At 39.7% G+C, this 24068-nt stretch overlaps 1 protein-coding gene across 2 annotated transcripts in view; it reads left to right on the top strand.

Annotated features, from left to right (window-relative positions):
* Positions 1–23860, top strand: part of CSE1L (chromosome segregation 1 like) — a 33076-nt gene extending 9216 nt beyond the window's left edge. For both annotated transcript variants that reach the window (XM_044986355.1, XM_044986356.1), the window contains exons 4-25: positions 836–937; positions 1961–2106; positions 2430–2520; positions 2791–2898; positions 4109–4201; positions 5394–5561; positions 5641–5770; positions 6902–6967; positions 9311–9513; positions 10352–10436; positions 11209–11270; positions 12293–12429; positions 12586–12689; positions 13361–13458; positions 14458–14608; positions 16470–16678; positions 17853–17950; positions 18143–18228; positions 19397–19478; positions 20271–20417; positions 21399–21630; positions 23318–23860. In XM_044986355.1, the coding sequence (XP_044842290.1) occupies positions 836–937; positions 1961–2106; positions 2430–2520; positions 2791–2898; positions 4109–4201; positions 5394–5561; positions 5641–5770; positions 6902–6967; positions 9311–9513; positions 10352–10436; positions 11209–11270; positions 12293–12429; positions 12586–12689; positions 13361–13458; positions 14458–14608; positions 16470–16678; positions 17853–17950; positions 18143–18228; positions 19397–19478; positions 20271–20417; positions 21399–21630; positions 23318–23407 (2688 nt within the window). In that variant the 3' untranslated portion in view covers positions 23408–23860. The remainder of the gene's footprint in view (positions 1–835; positions 938–1960; positions 2107–2429; positions 2521–2790; positions 2899–4108; positions 4202–5393; positions 5562–5640; positions 5771–6901; positions 6968–9310; positions 9514–10351; positions 10437–11208; positions 11271–12292; positions 12430–12585; positions 12690–13360; positions 13459–14457; positions 14609–16469; positions 16679–17852; positions 17951–18142; positions 18229–19396; positions 19479–20270; positions 20418–21398; positions 21631–23317) is intronic.
* Positions 23861–24068: the final 208 nt, after the last annotated feature.

Here is a 24068-nt window from a genome sequence, read left to right as displayed (position 1 = left end):
CTTAAAATTATGAGTATAGTGCAATGGCACTGAATACTGGCACCATTTTTACACAGGCGTGGGCTTGCCTTTGCTCAACTGCCTGGACTGCAGGGAAGTCTCAAATAGGTCCTGAATTGTGGCATAGCTGGACACCCTCCCCAGTTGAATGTCCCCCGTCGTCGTCCTCATCCTTGCTATTCATACCGGGGGCCTGTGATTTGGGCTCCTCAGTGGTATCCATGGGGGAGTGTGGGATGATGGTGTATTCACCAAGTATGGCATGCAGCTCTTTGTAAAAGTAGCAGGTCTGCAGCTTGGCACTGACTTGACCGTTGGCGTTCTGGTATGCCTACCGCCATTTCTTTGCTTTGGTGCTGCTCCGTCATACCCCTTCTGCCTCCCCTGTGCAATCTGCTCATAGATGTCCACATTTCTGTGGATGGTCTGTAGCTGTGACTGCACAGTATGTTCTCAGGCCCAGGAAATCCAATCCTGTCTGCTCCTGGCCGGAGCACGTCTGGAGCATGTAGCTGATGTGGTGAGCTGGGCAGTTGTGGTTGGTCAGCCTCTTCAAACCAGTAATCCTGAAGGAGAAAGTGTAGTCCCTAATTTTATAGAAGCATTTAATTTTCTTGGTTTATCTGCAGAGATTGCCATTATGGTTCCAGCATAGGCAGAGGTATATCATTACAATAAAGATGTTGGCAAACACTCAGTTTTCTACACTGGGTTTCTTTATTGTGGTGCAACATGCTCAACTTATGTAAAGAACACTCAAAAATATTTGGAGTATTTTTTTTTCATTGCACAGAGGAGTAACAGATGTCTCAGTTAATTAATGTTTTACTTTTAGATTGAAGATGAACCAAACAAAATATGTGAAACAGACAGGATAGCTATTAAAGGCAACATAGTACACTTGATGCTTAGCAGTCCAGAACAAATTCAAAAACAGGTAAGATGACAGAATGAAGTGGGGTTTTTTTAGATTGCTTAACTGAGATCTTCAGGTGGATGTTGTGCCTAGAAGCCCTGATGGGAGATCAGAGTCGTGCTCTGGGGTCTTCCAAAGAGTTTACTCTGTGTGTGTGTGTGTGTGTGTGTGTGTGTGTGTATTCATTCTCACTCAATGAGAACAAGTGGATAAAACAAATGTTTTCCTCTTTAACTTGTGATCCCTCTCAATCTAACTAGCTTAAAGTGAGTGAGCATCTAGGTATTTGTCACGTGTCAGTCACTGTATGCTCCTAAGGGAATTCTGCACCCAAAAAATAAAAATTCTGTGCACAGTATTTTAAAATTCTGCGTATTTCATTCATCAATAAATAAATGTGGAGACTCCAGCATGGCAGTGGGGAGCATAGGCCACTGGCTGCATGGAGGTGGGAGATCACCCTGCAGCTCCCCTGCCCCTCGGGACACAGACTCAGTGGTGAGGCTGCACCAGACCCTAACACAATGCAAGGGCCGGGCTTGCCCCCAGAAACACCCCAGGGCCCTGCCCCTTCATGCCATCTGTACCAAGGTAGCAAGTGAGAGGGGGACAGAGTCTTGCATGCCTAACCCTGGCCCCGATCCAGGTGTGAGGCAAGCAGGGTTAGACCAGTGGGAATCCAGGTGTGGGGTGAGAGGGTTCTGTGTGGGTGGTTTGAAGGGGGTGTCCCTGGTGCTGGGGGAATGGGACTCTGCGGCGGGGATCCAGGTGAAGGTGGTTGGGGCTCAGCAGGTGTGTGGATGCAGGGGTGGGGGTCCGGTTGCAGGAAGGGTGAGAATCACCGCGGTGGGGGGTCGGGTGCAGGAGACTGGGGGGGCTCTGGGTATGGGTGGTCCAGATGCATGGGGGTTGGGTGGACTGGGGAGCAAGGTAGGAGCCACCAGCAGTGGTGCAAAATTCCCCCAGGAGTAAAAGTAGTATGTAAGTACTGATCACTATGCTGCTCACAAATGGTATGATATAATGGTTACATTTCCTTTCCAGTTAAGTGACGCCATTAGCATTATTGGCAGGGAAGACTTCCCTCAGAAATGGCCAGACCTGCTGACCGAAATGGTGAATCGTTTTCAGAGTGGAGATTTCCATGTCATTAATGGAGTCCTTCGCACTGCACACTCCTTATTTAAAAGGTATTAAGGGATTAGTGTATGGATTCCAGAATTTCTACTAAAATGCACATACCTCTGCTTATTAAATTGAATTTTGTGGTTGTGTTAATCATTTGTGGCTTCTGATTGAAGTTACTGACTTTATAATGATTGGTAGCTTTATTTAAGTGGTTATTGGATTTCATACCTTACATGGACAGTTTTAACTGTAGCATTTAGTCATTCAAGCAAATGCAAGAACTTGTCTCAAGGTTCAGAGTTCCTTTATAAATAATTAGATGCAAGTTAAATTGGAATGAAGTGCTATTACCATTTTTTTTCCTCCCCCTCCCTTCGTTTGCCAGATACCGCCATGAGTTTAAATCAAATGAACTGTGGACAGAAATCAAACTTGTCCTTGATGCCTTTGCACAGCCCTTGACAAATCTCTTTAAGGTACAGGATTATTTCTGAGAGTTGTTTGAGCTTCTTTTAAGGATGATTTAACACTTTAAATTGACTTACTTGTGAATTCTTGTGGAATGCAAGTTATTTAGAAATAGTTGTTTAGTTGTCATCCTGATTTCAGTTTAAAATTTAGTACGTTTCTAAAGTCATCAGTACTCTGGAATGTGCTCTCAATAAAATTGTAACATTACATGGCATTTGCAATACACCCAATACATTTCTGTTCATGTTTCCTATTAACCCTTTCTTCTTTTCTAGGCTACCATTGAACTTTGCAGTACGCATGCAAATGATGCCAGTGCTTTGAAGGTTCTCTTCTCTTCTCTAATTCAGATTGCAAAATTGTTCTACAGTTTAAATTTTCAGGTGAATCTTAATTTATTGTTCCTAATTATTGGGTCTGCTCTGAAGGAGACAGAGCTGTTATGCTTTAAGCTGTTAAGCTTTTTGCTGTAGAATCAATTTAAAAGGTCCCCTCTGGAGGATATTATCTGGTCAAGGTAAAAAGTATTAACCTGTGCCTACACAAAGGAATAGGCAGAGGTTGGGATTGACTAACGTGTTTGCTAACCTATAGTTAATTTTAGTCTGTCTTCCTGATCTAGGTAAACTCTAAGTAGCAGATCAGAGAGGCAAAAATACAAGGGTAGCTAGTTACAGGTGAATTGCAAAAGACTCTTAAAAACAAAAACCATGAATTTGTGGCCACTCTGCTGCTTCATAATGCATAAAGGAGCCTGAAAAGCTTTTGTTGCTTATAGTAAGGTAAAGAATAATGAAAACGATCAAGAATGTCAATTTTGGCCTTTTCTGGTTTTGTTAGGAGTGTTCAATCTTAATTACAAGAGCAGTGGTGGTGGTAAAGGTTCAGTGGACGTTGTTTCCCAAGTGTCAAACTATTTTGCATGTCTAGTAAGGGTTGACAGAAAACAATTGTAAACAGTCTCAAGCAAATCAGATGAGAAGGGATTTTATTAACTTTAAGTTTGATAGCAACATAATTTCACTATTTTTTTTATTGCCGTAGAATTGCTAAGGTATAAAACAAGCATATCTGTGTTTAAAAACACGCTAAAAAGCAAACTTTTAGACTCTTTATACAGGGCAAAGCACCCATATGAGTACAGGCCCTTGAAGTGTGATAAACGTCCCCATAGACTGTTGGAGTCCACTCCTGTTTCCTTCTTTCCTACTGAAGAGTAGGATTGAGCAAAAGGGGCGGCCTGTGCTTTTGTGTTTTGAGGCTAAGGGGGCAAGAGGAGTGAGAGTGTCTTTCGTTAGGACAAAAAGAGTCGTGAGTTGCCTCTCCCTGACCATCTTTCAGAGGAGAAAATGTCTCATGGCTCCTAATATCCCCTGAAGTGGCGTCTACAAACAAATACTAGAGATAGAAGCTATAGTGTGAAGTCTCTATGTCAGGGTCTTGCATGATTTCCTATGTCCTTGTCCATCTTCCTTTCTTAGAAAATAAATTGTTAATGAACAGCGGACAGTAACTGTATACAGCTGCCAAACTAGTATAACCAGGTATGAACTTAAAATGTGCATTTCTTTCATACTTTTTTTCCCCTCACAGGATCTTCCTGAGTTTTTTGAAGATCACATGGAAACCTGGATGACAAATTTTCATAGTCTTTTAACTTTAGATAACAAACTATTACAGACTGATGTAAGTATTCCATAAAATTTGCCTCTGTTCAAATCTGTTTGCAGTGGGAAGGAGTGACTAAGGACTTGTCTACACTGGCAACATTAAAGTGCTGCTGTGGCAGCGCTTTAACGTGGTTGTGTAGTCACGGCACAGCGTTGGGAGAGAGCAATTGATGGACCTATCCTCTGTGAACTTATCTAATTCTTTTTTGAACCCTGTTACAGTTTTGGCCTTCGCAAGATCCCCTGGCAATGAGTTCCACAGGTTGACTGTGTGTTGTGTGAAGAAGTATTTCTTTTTTTTGTTTTAAACCTGCTGCCTATTAATTTCATTGGGTGACCCCCTTGTTTGTGTGTTATGTGGAGGGGGTAAATAATACTTCCTTGTTCATTTTCTCCACACCAGTCATGATTTTATAGACCTCTATCATATCCCCTTTTAGTCACCTCTTTTTCCAAGCTGAACAGTCAGTCTTTTTAATCTCTCCTCATATGGAAACTGTTCCATACTCCAATCGTTTTTTGTTGTCCTTCTCTGTATTTTTTTCCAATTCTAATGTATCTTTTTTGAGATGGGGCAACCAGAACTGCACACAGTATTCAAGGTGTTGGGCATACCATGGATTTATATAGTAACATTGTGATGCTTTTTTCTCTGATCTTTCTCTTTCCTAATGGTTCTTAACCTTCTGTTAGCTTGTCTGCTGCTGCACATTGTTGATAGTTCTCTGAAAACATCTGCTCAGTGATGCCAAGATCTTTCTTGAGTGGTAACAGCTAAATTAGACCCCATCGTTTTGTATGTATAATTGGGATTACATTTTCCAATATGAATTACTTTACATTAATCAAAACTGAATTTTGTCTGCCATTTTGTTGCCCAGTTGCCCAATTTTCTGAAGTCTCTCTGCACCTCTTCATAGACAGCTGTTGGGTAATTTTATATTGTCTGCAAACTTTGCAACCTCACTGTTCACCCTCTTTTTCCAGATCACTTATGAATATGTTAAACAACATTGAGATCCCTTGTTATTTACTTCTCTCTATTGTGAGAACTGTACATTTATTCCTATATTTCCTTATATTTAGAATTGTGAAACACCAATACAACAGCATTATAAAATACTTGCCTTTTTTTTTTATTTTGGTAGCTAACTATTCACTAGTGTTGAAATTTGCATGTTTGAGTTTTTAGTTTTGTTTTATATGAGGATGAAGAGGAAGCCGGATTATTGGAGCTATTGAAATCCCAAATTTGTGATAATGCTGCTTTGTATGCTCAAAAATATGACGAAGAATTCCAGCCTTACCTGCCTCGTTTTGTCACAGCGATCTGGAATTTGTTGGTCACGACAGGCCAGGAAGTTAAATATGACTTGGTAAGTTGTTATATATTTCCATCCAATTTTAGAATAAACGGGTCAGTTGTGCTAAAAATGGGTCCGTTTTATGTTCTAGTTGGTAAGCAATGCAATCCAGTTTCTGGCCTCGGTTTGTGAGAGACCACATTATAAACATCTGTTTGAAGATCAGAATACCCTGACAAGCATCTGTGAAAAAGTTATTGTTCCCAACATGGAATTTAGAGGTAACTAATTTTTTTTTTTTAAGGCATGTTAGTAGCAATTATGACCAGTAAAGGATAACTTTTGTTACCTTCATAGTAATGTAAGGGCTGCACGATTGGACCCTATGCACCCTTGCACAAGAGTCAAACCAAGTCTCTCTGATAGTATGCTAATCTGTTGAGTTGCTGTGGAAATGATCATGTGGGAAAATTTCAATTTGGGAAGGAATGATAGCAGTCCTTCCTCTTGTAATTTCAAGTTGAGCTATTACTTTGAATTTTTAAAGTTATTAGCGCAAACACCAGAATAATTCAGGCTGTGTAACAAGGTGGAGCATGGAGAATTTACCCCATCAAGCTTTAGTGGTTCATCTGTCTGGCTCATCTGAATCATTTTGATCCTGGGGGCAGCAAGACTTAACCTGTAACGAAAATTTATTGCACCAATTGGAAGCTTCCCTTCTTTCTAGTGCATGAGTTTGAAAGCCTCTTGGTTCAAATACACTTAAAATACACCTCTACCCCGATAGAACGCTGTCCTCAGGAGCCAAAAAATCTTACAGCGTTATAGGTGAAACTGCGTTATATTGAACTTGCTTTGATCTGCCAGTGTGTGCAACCCTCCCCCCCCTCCCCCCCCGATCACTGCTTTCCCGCATTATATCCGAATTCGTGTTATGTCGGATCGTGTTATATCGGGGTAGAGGTGTATATGGGGGGAGGAATAGCTCAGTGGTTTGAGCATTGGCCTGCTAAACCCAGGGTTGTGAGTTGAGGGGGCCATTTAGGGATTTGGGGATTGGTCCTGCTTTGAGCAGGGGGTTGGACTAGATGATTTCTTGAGGTCCCTTCCAACCCTAATAATCTATGATTCTATGAATGTCCCCCATCTTTTCTACATCCAATGTATAACCGCTCATGAACATGGAAGAAAAGGAGTTACATTTGTCAGTTAAAGCTCATTGTGTCACTTGTTATGCATCAAGCCCAATATGCTGTGTAGTAGTTGGCAAGATCTCTTAATCCCATTAATATCACAGAACACTGTTTAAACCATAGTTGTTGACACAAAGTATCTCAATTCTTTGCCAAGATCCAAACAAACAAATGAATTCATTAATGTATCTTATAAATGGTCTATTTTCTCTGCAGCTGCTGATGAAGAAGCTTTTGAAGATAATTCTGAAGAATATATAAGAAGGGATTTGGAAGGATCTGGTAATGCACAGATATACTGGGAATATTTTACATTTTTAAACATAATGCCAAAGAACTGAAGTAGTTTTCTGAAGTTTATATATCTTTATTTTTACACTTGGAAGGCCCTTTCCAAAATCAGTTCTAAAGAGACTTCATCCAAATCTTGAGCAAGTTGACTGTCATGCAAAAGAACAATTGTTCAGTTTTTTCTTAAATTATAATAGGAAAGAGAGTGGCTAAAAGTCAGTGTGTTGCAATTGAAAGACATAGCAGAGTTTTAAATACTACCACTCTTATCTGGAATTAGCCACACTTCAGATGTACAACAGTAATAATACCTAGTACCTAGTTCTTATGTAGTGCTTTTCATCCATTGACCTCAAAATGCTTTACAAATGAGGTCAATATCATTATCCTCACTTTACAGATGGGGAACTGGCGTTGAGGTGGAATGTCTTGCCCAAGGTCACCTTACAGGTCCATGGCAGAGCCAGAAATAGAGCCTGAGTCTTCTGAGCTCTTATCTACTAGGCAACACTGCCTCCACTATTGGCATTTATTCATGATGATCCTGAAGTTCTGTGATGTAGTATGCAGTGGTGGTGTAGCCATGTTGGTCCAGGACTGTAGAGAGACTTCTTATGAACTAGTATCCCACTCTTATCGAATTTAGGCAACCGGTTACATTTTATATGAACTCTGAGGCTACTTGGGATACTGGGAAGACAGCCTGATGCATCTGAATCTGGTTCTGATTTCCCTTACCTTAGTTATATTATGTTGGAGACCAGTTGGGCAAATAAACTGCAAACAGTTATGGAAAATAGGTTGTTACTTGGTACTTGTGTTGTCCAGTTGGAAACCTTACTTTTTTAATCCATTCTTTAAAAGCTTATTCCATATCTCGAGTTTGTCTAGAACAGGGGTCGGCAACCTGTGGCATGATTTTTAATGGCATGCTGCTACCTGCCACTTGCCGGGGTTCCGGCCCCACTCAGCCCCTCTGCCCACTGCGGGGGCAGGAGGCAGAAGCTTGGTCCTGCCAGCGGCCAAGCTCCCCCGCTTCTTCCCCCAGCATGGTGCTTTCCTGCCCCTCCTCCTCTCCTTCCCTGTGCCGATCAGCTGATCACCCTTGCGAGGTGTGGGGGGAGTGGAGCTGCAGTGTGCTCGCTGCTCGGGGAGGAGGCAAAGAAGAGGTGGGGACAGATGGCGCCCTGGGGAAAGGGGTGGAATCGGGGCATATCCCCTCCAGCCCCCCTGCCGTGAGCCGCTCATGGCAGGGTGCTGGGAGCACCCACACGAGCCAAGCACCCTAGCCCTCTGCCCTGACCCCTGCACCCCCTCCCACACACCTAGCCCTCTGCCCTGACTTCTGCACCCCCCACACATACTCAGCCATTCGACACCCTGACTCCTGCACCCCCTCACACACCTCCAGCCCCTGTTCTGACTCCTGCACCCCCACACATACCCAGCCCCCCACACCCCATGCCCTGATTCTTGCACCCCCCCCATCCCCACCCTGAGCACCAAACGGGAGCTCCTGCACCCCCCCTACATTCCCACCTGCACCCCCAGTCTGGGGTCCCAGCCGCCAGCCCCACTCAGCCCACTGCCAGTCTGGGGTCCCGCAGGCCCTGCTCAGCCCGCTGCCAAACTAGGTTCCGTTCACCTAGTTTGGCAGCGGGCTGAGTGATCCAGCGGCGTAAGATCATTTTAATTTAATTTTAAATTAAGCTTCTTAAACATTTTGAAAACCTTGTTTACTTTACATACAACAATAGTTTGGTTATATAATATAGACTTTTAGAGAGAGACCGTCTAAAAACGTTAAAATGTATTACCAGCACGCCAAACATTAAGTTCAAGTGAATAAGTGAAGACTCGGCACACCACTTCTGAAAGGTTGCTGACCCCTGGTCTAGAATAAGCTCTAGTGTGTATATGTCCTCTTTGGAAACAAAAAGAAAATTTTACAAAATTGTCATGCAAATTTATTAGCCCAGGCACTTTATTGTAAGGGTAAAGAGAAAATTATAATGAAGAAGAAAACTCCTTGCATACCTGTCAAAAAATTTTCATTAGGCAGTAAATATTGAGTGCATGCTATCAGCAGTGTTACATATCTTTGCCTATATCCTAGAATATTGTTTAACACTCTGTTAAGCAGTAGATCAAAATTTTCTGCATGGATTTAAACTTCTCCATTCTATGTTCATCACAGTAAGTAAAATATTTGACTTAATACTGTACATGGCAATAGTTGTTGGTAGTCAGTATAAACTATATTAGGTAGGTATGTGACTAGATCCATTCATTCTTTCATATCCAAATAATATTTTTATTTCTTTTTTTATATAGATATTGATACCAGACGCAGAGCAGCCTGTGATCTAGTACGAGGCTTATGCAAGTTTTTTGAAGGACCTGTAACAGGGATCTTCTCTGGCTATGTTAATTCCATGCTGCAAGAATATGCAAAGAATCCATCTGTCAACTGGAAGCATAAAGATGCAGCCATTTACCTTGTAACATCTTTGGCATCCAAAGCTCAGACACAGAAGGTACTTTTACACGCCTTTTATTTTAAACCATAATGTATCTATACACACATCATAGAGTTAAAGGCTATAGGGTACCACTGGATTGTCTGACCCCCCTACATATCACAGACCGCTACCAGCACTTGCACATTGGTCTGATTTTGGTCCTTGAGTTTAAAGTATTACAGCCCACAGGAGACTAAATATGTGCCACAAGTTGATTGAGTTTGTTACATGGTATATACTGGCAATACATTCACTGAAGGGAAGGGCGTTACGCTGATCAAAATTTGGCCCGCCGTATATGAATTAGAATGGCCTTATGAGAGACTAATACAATTGTCTGCGATCAAGCATAGTGAAAAATATTATGCACCTTCCTTTCTTGCTGTTCTGCCAAAGAACCCCAGTTCTGCACTATAGCTCTCTTGCTTTCCAGTTGTGAGCATCTGGAGAGCAGTGCTCAATTATGATGCATTAGATGGTTGTGATATAGATAAGTCTTACAAGGATTACGAAACTGCCATGAAACACATCTCCACTTGATTTAAGAGGAACTTGATTTCACCTCTATGTAGGGGTTATAGGATTAGCAAGTGTCATAAGTACTTTCTCAGTTTAGGGGCTATTTTATGTTGAGCATTTAACATTGCAGCTAGAAATGACGCCAAAACAAGTGTGTGCAGAATAATTGGAAAGGATGTTCTGAATGAGAGTATCTATGTAGCACCTAGACTGTGGTGGTTGAGCACTTTATAAATAACTAGATAAATTTGGGTGCCTTCTGTAAAAACCACTTGGAAATAAGTTAAAAAAATAGATGAATGTTGATGTCTATAAAGATTTTTCTTTTTTCTAGCATGGAATAACGCAAGCCAATGAATTTGTAAATCTGACAGAATTCTTTGTGAATCATATTCAACCCGACTTAAAGTCTGCTAATGGTAAGCTCAGGGTTATCTATGCCATAACGCTCCTTTTGTAGCATACCTAAAACCTCCTTTGGTGGCTGTTAACTTTTATTGATGATTTTTCAGATGCCCAAAAGTTTTAAGAGTAACAATACCGATGGCTTGCCTGCAGCGTATACCCACCCATTTTTGAGTAAGGTAGCAAAGTTAAAAATTTGGTTATAGGAGACTGAATGTTTTGTATTCTGCTGCTGCAGCCATTCATTCTATGGAAGTATTTGGTGGGGATGAGGATGGGAGGTTTTTCATATTCCCACGCCATTTGATCCATGATAGACTGCTGTTTTCAGCCTAGAAATACAGTTAACTATTCATGTACAAACTACCTTAGATTTTGGCCGGGGGGGGGTACTTCTTTAAACTGTGTCACGAGGTTACCTTGATCAGTTCCATGGCCTACCATCAGTGTGGTGGCTAGTGCCATGTCATATTGTTGTAGGTCAGGGCTATGAATAACTGATCAGACCAACTCAAAATCCAGAGTTTAACATATCTGATCGTAAAATTATAAAAAGCAAAAAAGAAGCAAATGTGGAGAGCGCCATTACGGTCTTACAACTGCTACATGCTGTGCAAGTTCTCCTACAACAAAGTCCACGTTATACAATTTTGAAAATGTATTGTACAGATAACTCATGAAGAATTCTTTGAGCTGCTGTCAACTCTGTATGTAATTTTATGTTAAATAATAAACTCCATATACAATAATGCCCAAACGCTCACTAAACATCCCTTTAATTTCTAGTGAATGAATTTCCTGTGCTTAAAGCTGATGGCATCAAGTATATCATGATTTTCAGGAACCAAGTAAGTTGCTCTCTTAATCTTCCATTACTAGTGTCATTTAGCTTGCAGTCATTTTATACTTACCAAGCCTAATTAACTAATTTCTACACAACATATAATAAATTATTTCAACAGATATTCAGTAACCACATGTTCCATGTCTGAAGATGAATATTAGTGGTATAAAAAGCTTGTTAATGTTAGAATAGGGAACATTTAGGATTTCTTTTCCACTCGTAACCTTCCATGTGCACAGAGAAGAGAAGTGACTTTTAGCTAGGGCTTGCCCAGTTGCCTTTGTCATGACATTGTTACAGGAAGTACAATAATTTTTTTCCCTCCTTTGACTTTTGAGATGTAGCAAGAGAAGACATTAGGTATTTCAGTTGTATACTCTATTTTTGCTTAGCTTTTCAACTCTCAGCTATATATTATTTCAGAAGACAAAAGGGCCTGATTCCACACCATTGGAATCAGTGATGTTTTTTTTTAATTAATTGTAATGGGAGCAGGATTGGGCCCCAAAATCAAATCAAACAGCCTGATTCTGCTACCTTAGTCATGTTGAGTAGTACCTTATTCCCCAAGCATTCCTGATCAAATTGATACCATAGGGGATATCAGAGAGCTATTTTTTCATTTAATAATGGGGGAGAAAAGTATTTTAGGTATATCAAATGCTGCTAGAGAAGTCTATAAAAATGATCATCATACAGACAGTTAAGAGGAGAAAAAATATTAAGATCTTAATTTAGAGATTCTTTGCATAATAAAATGCTGAAGAAAAATATTACTTTAAAAAATCTTAATGTATTGATAGCGAGCAAGACATAGGTGATGACAGGAACACGGTAATAGCCCTCTGGATATCAGGTGGTCAGGGTGTGATATTAACTACTGGAGAAGCCTGCCAGAGATTCCTTCTGATCTCCTGCAGAACTTGCGTTGTCCCAATGAAACAGATTCTAGGGTGAATGTTTTCTCAAAATACAGGTGTCTGATTCTAAAATGTCAATTTTAATGTTGTCACTATGTTTTTGTAGGTACCTAAAGAACAACTTTTGGTGTCTATCCCTCTCTTAATCAATCACCTGCAAGCAGAAAGTATTGTGGTTCATACCTATGCAGCCCATGCTCTTGAGAGATTGTTTACTATGAGAGGAACTAACAATGCTACACTGTAAGTTTTCAGTTAGAAGTAATTTTACCTCTGGGTTTTTTATCATCATTTTAGGGGATTTTTTTTCTCATCATATCAGAATGTCCTAAGTTGCTCAGAAATTGCATTTTGAATAAAACATTGAAATGTTGCAAAACTGTGTTTTTTCATTTACAGCATTACAGCTGCAGAAATGGCACCATTTGTAGAAGTGCTACTAACGAACCTTTTTAAAGCTCTGACATTTCCTGGCTCATCTGAAAATGAGTATATTATGAAAGGTAAGAAATTCCATACTGTGCACTGAGAAACTGACTTAACTTGAGGTAAGAAGCTACTCTAGCTATGGGCCTCAGTCTGATTTGAAACTCCTGATTTATGCCATTTTTTTTTTTAAAGTGGATACACACACTAAATGCAGGTGCTTATTAGTTAGGTTAACATAGCTAATTTTGCCATGGCCCAAATGTAGAACCCAGGAAATATAGTATCTATAACAGGCTTGTACGTGACAAAAACATAGCAAGGCCTCAGATGAGGCATGTCCCTCGTTCTGAAGGCTAGCTGGGAAATATATTAACAGCAGACTTTAAATGTATGAGTGTCTCGTGGCTAATGCATTGGACTGGGACTCAGAAGATCTGGGTTTAATTCTTGCCACAGATTTATACTGGGCAAATCACATAATCTCTCTGTACCCATCTGTAAAATGGGGGATAATGATCATTTGCCAAAATCTTTGTCTTGACTATGGATTGTAAACTCTTCAAGACAAGGTGTGTGTGTGTGTGTGTGTGTGTGTGTGTCGCAGCTACGACAACGGGCCCTGATCGTAGCTGGGGCTTCTAGGCATTACTATAATACAAATACAAGATCAAAGGATTTATATCTATAACTGGCAAGCCGGCACATCTTCATGGATGTAAAATTCTCTATCTCAATTTATTTACAGCTGTTATGAGAAGTTTTTCTCTGCTACAGGAAGCTATAATCCCATACATCCCTTCTCTCATCGCTCAGCTTACACAGAAACTGCTGGCTGTCAGTAAGGTAAACAGAAGGCTATCCGAGCACAATGTTCACTTCGCTATTAGCTGCTGCTTCTACTTTTTAAGGCAGAAATCTGTTTTGTTTTTCTTAAAAATGATTTTTTTGTTAAAATACTGGTTGTTGCACAACAAATTGCCAATTGAAATAATAAGCAACTCTTTTACATTTGGTAGGAACTCATTCTTCATACCTAACAGTGGAAAAATTATCCTCATTTGTAGACACAGGTTCCTGCAGAGTTTCCCCTCTTTCATTTGAAATACAAGCTTTATAAAAAACTTTTTAAGTGTATTTATAATATAACAATTATTTTAGTACAAGCTTTTGTATATACACAAACGGCCAGTATATAAATCTGGATTTGTCACGGATAGTCACATAAATCTTAAAGCTGTCTCTGTTTTTCCTTTGTATTGGGGACTTCTCAGGCAGTTGTTTAAACCAATGAAATATGGAGGCTGTAAATGTTATACATAAAAGAAGAAATTAACTCTTGATATGTTTAAATCTCTTGATAACTAACAGATTTTTTCAGTTCAAGTTGGACTGCTATACTTTATATAGACAATCCTGTGAAGACTACAGGCCACCTTCAACTGCCAACCAAATAAACTTTTTTTTTTAAAGCCTACATTTTGCTGTATAGATAAAGAATTGAATGAACATTGTTACATAACTGCAAAATATATTTTTTTATTTTTTTTCAGTAGATGTTTTCCCATGCTGTTTCTTTTTGTATATTTGTTTGGTTTGTCTAGTTATGAAAACTGTATTGTATATTTCCAAAACTGATAAAAACTTAGACAACGAATATTAGTGGATCTTACTGCTTTATCCCATGGTGTCACTGAAATTATTGTTAGAAAAATATAGCATAATGCACTTATTCTTCGACTAAAATTAGATTAGGTTTCTCAATTTAAATATAAGTTACATTGTGTTAAATAACTGACTTGGCTCAAAGTCTGAGTTGATTGTTTATTCATAACTTGTTTTTAGAACCCAAGCAAACCTCACTTTAACCATTACATGTTTGAATCAATATGCTTGTCGATAAGGATAACTTGCAAAGCAAACCCTGCTGCTGTTGGAAGCTTTGAAGAGGCTTTGTTTATGGTGTTTACTGAGATATTACAGAATGATGTGCAAGGTAACTAAAAGCCATAAGTAGCTGTCTGTGTTCCCATCCTATGTTGTAGTGTATGTAATGTGCAATGACTTACTATGCATATTTGTTAATGCAGTAATTCCGAGTTACATATTATATCTACGGTCCCAAAGAGGTTTATTTATAAAATACAGTATCCCAATATCTCCTTGTTCATAAAGAACATGCGAACTGAAAATTTAACCAGTTTAAAAAAAAAACCACACAGGTAACTTACAACTAGGGCTGTCAATTAATTGCAGTTAACTTGTGATTTAACCCAAAAAATTAATCACAGTTTTAATCGCATTAAAAAAAATGACTCCACTCAGTCCTACTTCTTGTTCAGCCAATTGCTAAAACAAATGTTTGTTTTAATTTACAGGAGATAATGCTGCCCTTGTCTTATTTAAAATGTCACCAGAAAGTAAGAACAGGCATTTGCATGGCACTTTTGTAGCCGGCATTGCAAGGTATTTATGTGCCAGATATGCTAAACATTTGTATGCCCCTTCATATTTTGGCCACCATTCCAGAGGACATGCTTCCATGCTGATGACACTCATTGTGACTGATCTCCATGGGGGAAAATGGTATGTCTCCTGCTGTTTTACCTGCATTCTGACATATATTTCATGTTATAGCAGTCTCGGATGATGACCCAGCACACGCTGTTCATTTTAAGAACACTTTCACTGCAGATTTGATAAAACGCAAAGAAGGTACCGATGTGAGATTTCTAAAGATAGCTACAGCCCTCGACCCAAGGTTTAAGAATCTTAAGTGCCTTCCAGAATCTGAGAGGGACGAGGTGTGGAGCATGCTCTCAGAAGCCTTAAGAGAGCAATACTCCGATGCGGAAACTGCAGAACCCAAACCACCAAAAAAGAAAATCACCCTTCTGCAGGTGGCATCTGACTCAGATAATGAAAATGAACTTTGGATCGTTACCAAATAGAACCCGTCATTAGCATGTCCCCTTGAATGGTGGTTGAAGCATGAAGGGACATATGAATCTTTAGCGGATCTGGCACGTAAATATCTTGCGACGCTGGCTACAACAGTGCCATGAGAATGGCTGTTCTCACTTTCAGGTGACATTGTAAACAAGAAGCAGGCAGCATTATCTCTCTAAAATGTAAACAAACTTGTTTGTCTGAGCAATTGGCTGAACAAGAAGTAGGACTGAGTGGACTTGCAGGCTCTAAAATTTTACATTTTTATTTTTGAATGCAGTATTTTTATACATAATTCTACATTTGTAAGTTCAACTTTCATAATAAAGAGATTGCATTACAATACTTGTATTAGGTGAATTGAAAAATACTATTTTGTTTTTTTACAGTGCAAATACTTGTAATAAAAAATAAATATAAAGTGAGCACTGTACACTTGGTATTCTGTGGTGTAGTTGGAATCCAATATATTTGAAAATGTAGAAAACATCCAAAAATATTTGGTATTCTATTATTTAACAGTGTGATTAATCATGATTAATCGCAATTATTTTTTTAAATTTGTTTGACAGCCCTACTTACTACCCTTATCCCTGAATCATCCTGTCAGTTTTTGTAGCTTTTCTAACATCTACATAGGCTTCAAGTTTTTCTCCTCTCTGTTGCATTGTGAAAAATTGACAAATGGAGAAAATTTGAATTTGACTATACACAAAATGCTTGCAAATGTATAAAATAAGTAAATGTGGGGGCAGAAAAACTTTTTTCCTAGGTTTCATTACAGGGATCTTAGGTGTTACTTGTCACAATAGTAGGTTTAAAAATAATTCAGACAGAAATATGTTTGTATGAATTGATAGTGACCCTTTCAACTGTGTGTAATGTCATTTTCTACTCCCTCATAACAGAGTTTATTCCATACGTGTTTCAAGTGATGTCTCTGCTATTGGAAATGCATAAGAACGACATCCCGTCATCCTACATGGCATTGTTTCCTCATCTCCTCCAACCAGTACTGTGGGAAAGAACAGGAAACATTCCTCCTTTGGTGAGACTCCTCCAGGCATACTTAGAGAAGGGTGCCAGTACAATAGCAAGTGCTGCAGCTGACAAAATTGTAAGTTGGGTTAATTTGACTGCAACATGCCTATCACTGCATTTTTTAATTCAGACAAATGATACTGACACACTTTCCAAAACTTAATAAATTTAGTAGATAGCAAGATTAATACAGAGTTTTTACTCCCTTTGTAAACTCAAACTTCTCACATAGTAAACTGAAGAATAATGTACACAACACAATGTACACTGCACATCCTCTTCATTCAGTTTTTCTATATTGATGGCAAGCACTCCATCACACAGCTAACCATTGTAGATGCAGAATTCTTGTGTCCAGTCCCTGCTGCTCTTGGCATGCAAACAGGGCTGGCTCTACTGTTTTTGCCACCCCAAGCAGCGTGCCGAATTGCCGCCGTAGATGGCAGGGGCAGTCCATGCACCATTAGGGCGGCACGTGCATTTCTGCGGCGGCAGCAATTCGGAGGCAGCTTCTGTCTACAGCCGGAAGACAGAAGCTGCGCCGCCGCGGACAGCTGAACATAGAAGCTGTCGTCGCCGCGGAAACGCGCGTGCTGCCCAAAAGGCACATGGACTGCCCCCGCCGTCTGCGGCGGCAATTTGGCACGCTGCTTGGGGGCAAAAACACACGGACTGCCGCCCCTTGCAGATTGCTACCCCAAGCACCTGCTTGGGATGCTGGTGCCTGGAGCCAGCCCTGCATGCAAATAGATTTCCCCAGTTCTGCTAGTGAGATGGAAGAAACTGGTGCATCTCAGTAGAGCTCTGGAACAGGAAAGGACAAAGATTTCTCCCAGAAAGAGCATTGGAATGGTGAGGAATAAATATGCCCCCCATGCTTCTCCCTGCAACTTCTAGCAGCAAATTTATTTTGCGTGTCCTGATCCTCCATCACCACCCAGCCTCACAGAGTCAGGCTTGAGCAGATAATGCCATTGAACAGGCAGGCAGCCATGTTCTGAATTAACTTTGGCTTTCAAGTAGTTTTCAAAGTTAGCTCTAACTCTTGAACACTTGGTTCCATCAATGTCCTTTTGCTAAATCTTTTTGTCTCTAACTGCAAAAATGAAATTGTCTGTTAGATTGATTTGTTTGATTCTCCTTGATATACTTTTTAGGAAAATAGGTGCATGACTTTTGCTAGTTCTTCTTCTCATATCTGTTAAGTGACACCAGAGAAAAATGCTGTCTTTCATTTGTTTCACTTACAGCCTGGATTATTAGGTGTGTTCCAGAAGCTGATTGCCTCTAAAGCTAATGACCATCAAGGATTCTATCTTCTCAATAGTATTATAGAGCATATGCCTCCGTGAGTATAACTTGTGAAATTAGGTTCAAGCCTAATTACTGAAGACCAGATATATTTATGTACTTTGAATTTAGCACTGGTATCTTTTTCAATCAGATGTTATAATTTTAAATTAAACTCTTATATACACTTTCTATAAAACTACATTAGCAAGATACAGGTGTAACTTGAATAATTGTTTTAAATTTCTAGAGAATCAGTTGACCAGTACAGGAAGCAAATCTTCATTCTACTATTCCAAAGACTTCAAAATTCCAAAACAACAAAGTTTATCAAAAGTAAGTTTTGTGCCATATATGAATTCTGATATACAGAAATCCCTATAACTTGGAACACAAAAAGTGACTGGATGAACTTACCATAGGGAAGAATCCTGCAGTGGTTAAGGGGGATGAGTACATGACCTAACAGGTCTTTTGTATCTTGAACTTCTATGATTTATACCAACTTATTTCCATTACCACACAAAAACTACATCTTGAGGCAGTTAAGGTTGCACTCCATCCATCCAAAACCTTAAAATAAGAGAAATAAAAAGTTATGGGGAAAGACTTGTGTGTTCCTTTCCACCTTCATATTGCTAACACCACTGTTAATAAACACTCCATAAGACTTTCATTTTCATCTCATATTGATACTGAGAAGCAATATATATTCCAGCTTCATCAAACTTGCACTCTAAATACAGAAACTTTTACAGTGACCTGATGTGCTTGTATGTCAGTTATAGGACTCTCACATTTCATGTATTTGGGAAGTTATTCTGCCTTAACACAGCTGTGGTCATTGTTATGGTTTTGCGTTACACAAACATAACGTGGCAAATAACTGAAATGTGAAATGTGTTTTGGTGATTTACACCATAATTTAGAGATTATCATAGTTACTCAGTATAAAATCTTATGTTCTTTCACTATGTAAATCATACAATAGACCACAAAATCTTTAGTCTTGTAGTTAAATGTGTGTCTTTGGCAGGAATGAGAATGGTATGATTGTTATAACAACCTACATCAAACTGAAATTAAGTGATTTTCCTAACAGCCACATAGGAAAGAGGGTTGACAGTTGTTGTGTTACAATTGCTATAATTCTTAGTTTATCTAATTATGGCAGGAGCTTTAACACATTGCATGAGAAAATCAATCTTGGTTAATTTCTTTTTAGATATCTAAAATTGTACCCTGTGCATAACTTTTTGAACAAATCTCGATAAACTAGAATGAATCTAGTTTCTATAATTAAAATTTTACATTCTTTGGATCACCATTTCTAATCTTATCAAAAAATACCACTTTTTGAAATCAGATGGTTTATGCCAGGTTGAGTAGTAATGGTGCAGTCTGTTTCTCCTTCTAAAGCTTGTTCAGAGAAGTCTCTTGTTATTCAATAGTATGTACAAATATTCTTTAGATAGTTTTTAACTTGATCCTTTTCTTTCAATAGGTTTCCTAGTCTTCATTAATTTGTACTGTGTAAAATATGGGGCGTTAGCACTTCAAGAAATATTTGACAGCATACAGCCAAAGTTAGTATCATTCTTTCTTAAGACTTTTGTATATTTATTACTTGTAAGTGGGAAATAGTTGGTCGGCTACTTAAAAATCAGAAAACAAGTACTTGTCCCTTCAACTAAATAGTCATTTTACCACCCCCACCCCATCCTGGAGGAGGGGTTATCCTCTGAGATTTCTGCTACCATATCAAAGGCTCCATGTAGCAGTAATACTTTCTTCTGCTGAGACTGGCTGATTGTGATTTCCCCCTGAATCACTCTGATTGTCTGAGTACCTGCCAAAGAGTATCTCCTGAAGGGGGCAAGAGGTAGTTCCTGTTTCACTTCGATCCATGGGAAGAGTGTGCTGCCTACACACAATTTCCAGCTTGGGTCCTCTGGGAAGGCTCTGTCATGCTAGATTCCACATTTTTGTATGGTTTTCTGATGCCTCTTGTTGCTGTCCTTATTTGTTCTCTAAGGCTGGGTAGTTCTCATATCCTCTAGTCTTTCTTTTCTTCCTAGTGTATCTAACCTACTTTTCCATGTGATTTCTATTGAATGAACTCGTTAGATCACTTCACTGATGATCATGGGGAATTGTGAAGTTTGATTCTGTTCCTGTTAGGAAATTAAACTTAACTTGGTTTGGATTTTTGAATGAACCCATTTCATGTGGTGGCATAGCATTGCTTTTCTTTAGATCACTCCCTGAAGATTACATACACCGTTTTAGTATATGTTTATTTTAAATATAATTGGTGGATTTTTCCCCTTCACCATTTTTATTTATACTTATTTTTTTGTTTTATAACATCACAATAGGATGTTTGGAATGGTTTTGGAGAAAATTATAATTCCTGAAATACAGAAAGTATCTGGACAAGTAGAGAAGAAAATCTGTGCTGTTGGTATTACTAAAATACTAACGGAGTGTCCTCCCATGATGGACACAGAATACACAAAACTGTGGTAAGTGCAGAACAGCTCCTGAAGGTTTGTTGGTAAAGATAGTGCTGCTTATGCAATTGAACTAATCAAATCCCCTTTTTTTTAAAATATTCTTTTGTGGTCTTAGATATGCTCGCTGCAATATGGAGTGAGTGTTCAGGCCTGTTTGCTGTTACTAAGAGAAATATTACACTGCTCCTTCCAGAGCAGATGTCAGTATTCATAGAATATCAGGGTTGGAAGGGACCTTAGGAGGTCATCTAGTCCAACCCCCTGTTCAAAGCAGGACCAATCCCCAACTAAATCCCTAAATGGCCCCCTCAAGGATTGAACTCACAACCCTGGGTTTAGCAGGCCAATGCTCAAACCACTGAGCTCTCCCTACCCCTCTGACAGGGGTGCACCATTGGACAGGTCAGCTAGGATCCTGCTTGAGAGAATATTACTTTCCTTTACCTTTGCATTACTTATGAAAAATCAAGCCAGATTTTGACTCATTGGTCTTTAGAATGGCAATATAATTGAGCCTATATATAACTTTAGTTCTGATGTTGCCATTGTTCCATTAATAAAATTCCTGTTTGCCATCAAGCCTCATAGAAATTCCATTGTCCAAATGGCAAGTAACTTAAGTTATAGTTAAAATGATTTGATCTCAATGTTAGAATATTAGGAAAAAATTAAATGGCAGCATGAATGGAGTAGTCTAAAAGAGTTGCTTTCCTTAAACACTTTAAGAGAACTTGAGACAATCCAAGATGAATACATTCTCCATCTTTTTAATAAGAGCACCCAAGTTGTGCCTGTAAATTTTTATGCACATCCATTACACCTACGCAGCCCGGATTTGCTCAAGTCAGGACGCAGTCTATGAACACCTGGCCCTTTGTTAGTTCTCACTCAGGTTCAGATAAATTTGAGTTTTCAGTATTCTTTTAAAATCCATCCATGCGGACATAATGTGTGTCTATTTTGGTTTTATCCTCCTTTGTCCTGTGGCAGGACTCCTTTACTGCAGGCGCTAATTGGTCTCTTTGAACTGCCTGAAGATGATACCATCCCTGATGAAGAACACTTCATTGATATAGAAGATACCCCAGGATACCAGACTGCATTCTCTCAGCTCGCCTTTGCTGGGAAAAAAGAACATGATCCTGTGGGTCAAATGGTGAACAATCCTAAAATCCACCTGGCACAGTCTCTTCACAAGCTATCTACTGCATGTCCAGGCAGGGTAGGTAACAGTTAATGTACGGCACATTAATCTCCATTTCTGCAATGCATTTATTTTGTGCAAGATGTCTTGCTAGCCAGAAAAACTGAGTGGCTGTTTCACTCATTTAGTTTGCAACTGAAGTATTTTTCTGTAAGGGATACTTAACTAGGCTAATAAGGGCCCAGATACTTCTGTTGGATTCTGAGAAGAGTTTAAAATGTTGCCACCTCTTAGGGTAAACTATCTTCTCTTGGGAAAAGGGTGGGTTGAAGAAAAAATAAAACTATTCTGAATTAGATTCTAATGCATTTATTGGTCTTCTGGGGAAGATCATGCCTGGACTGGAAGCAGAATCCAGAGAAAACATCCAATGCCACTAATGAGTTAAATAGAATGGTAAAGCTCCAAATCAGTATCTTCAGCTGTGTCAGTGGTTTTCAAACTTTTTTTCTGGGGACCCAGTTGAATAAAATTGTTGATGCCTGCGACCCAACGGAGCTGGGGATGGGGCGTTTGGGGTGTGGGAGGGGCAGAGGGTTGGAGTGCAGGGTTGAGGGCCAGGAATGAGGGGTGCCGGGTATGGGAGGGGGCTCTGGGCTGGGGGAGGGGGTTGGGGGATGGGATGGGGATGCAGTCTCTGGGGTCGGGGATGGGAGGTTTGAGGTGCAAGAGGAGGTTCAAGGTTTGGGGAGGCTCAGGGCTGGGGCAGGGGGTTGGGGCACAGGGTTGGGGCGTGGACTTACCTCCGGCAGCTCCTGGTCAGCAGCGCAGCCGGGGTGCAGAGGCAGGCTTCCCGCCTGTCCTGGCACCGCAGACCGTGCTGTGCCCCAGAAGCAGCCAGCAACAGGTCCAACTCCTAGGCAGTGGCGCACAACTCTCGTCCACAGGCACCGCCGTCCCTCCTCCCACCCCAGCTCCCATTGGCCGGAAATCGGAGTGCAGAGCCAGTGCTTGAGGCGGGGGCAGCGCACAGAGTCCTGTGTCCCCCCCCGCCTAGAAGCCGAACCCACTGCTGGCCGCTTCCAGGGTGCAGCGCAGTGTTGGAAAAAGTAGGCACTAGCCTGCCTTAGCTGGGCAGCACCGCTGAAGGGACTTTTAACGTCCCGGTTGGCAGTGCTGACCAGAGCAAAGCGACCCAGTGCATTACATGTTGTGACCCAGTACTGAGTCTGACCCACAGTTTGAAAAACACTAAACTCTGTTACTGTTGTCATGGAAAACACCTTTTCAGGATGAATAGTCTCGTGCCTGGAAATACTAATAGGCTGCAGTTAAAAATACCTTAGAACACATAATATTTTTAAGTTTTCATAACTCTTAGTAGCCTTCAAGATTTCTGAGGAGCAGAGAGATCAGGGTACAGCTTACTGTGTAAGGCACCTGATTTTTGTAATTGGTTTGTTTTCATTTTTCACATTCTACCCAAACTGGTAATACAACAATATAAGCGAAGCTGCTCATGTTAATTTCAATTTCAAGGTGCAGTATTGAAAAATGCTGGGAATTAAGATCTCTGATACTAATTTCTTGGGCTGGCAGACAATGGCATGTCTGTTGCAGGAAGTGCTTTCACATTGCAAAAACTCCTTGTGTCAGGACTTCAGTTAGCTCCGTATTTTATACCCTCAGACTGATGGAATCTTGAAATATAGTGGTATTTGGTTAATGCATGCACATATTAATGCCTGTCTTATTTATGTTTAAGGTTCCATCAATGCTGAGTACTAGTCTGAATGCAGAAGCCTTGCAGTATCTCCAAGGATACCTCCAAGCCGCAAGTGTAACGCTGCTCTGAATTGCATGTTTGACAAGCAAGATTGAAAACTGTTTGTTTAAAAAGAAAATTGACACTGACTTTCTTTTAAGCAGAGCTCAGACAAAATGAAGTTGCTACTTCAAAATGTATTGCAGAATTCATCTTGTAAAAGATATTAAATATTGCTTTAAGCAGAAATGGAAAATTAGGTGGTTCATGTGATCATAAATAAAGAGGCAGCTAACTTCCATTTCCATTTTAATTTCAAAGAGAATAGTAACAGCAGTTTATCGTGTGGCATTGATTTGAGTTCTGCATCTGCAGTGTTTGGATAATATTTTCAAATGTATGGAGAGCACTGGCTATAGAAACTCACTTTCTGTCACTAAACTTCCTTTTCATTTTGATGTTGTCATTTGTATTTCTTTTGTGTCTTTCTTTAAACTGTCTAAATTGTGAATAAATAAGAAACACTTGTTTAAAATGTCTAGAAATGTGTATTTACTGTTGTAAGGTAATCTAATAATCAGAAAATAACTGAAGTCCCACTATTATTATCGGTACTAAATTTTAAAGTTTTGGAGGTTTCTTTGGGGTTTTTTGGTGCTTCTAACTCTAAGCACCCTTCAAAACAAAACTAAAAATATATTTGGAGGAAAATTCAAATCAAGGTATTGCTCTTTTAGTAATAAAAATAGAA

The sequence above is a fragment of the Mauremys mutica genome, chromosome 13 (assembly GCF_020497125.1).
Source record: "Mauremys mutica isolate MM-2020 ecotype Southern chromosome 13, ASM2049712v1, whole genome shotgun sequence".
NCBI lineage: Eukaryota > Metazoa > Chordata > Testudines > Geoemydidae > Mauremys > Mauremys mutica.
This window is presented reverse-complemented; position numbering and strand designations above follow the sequence as displayed.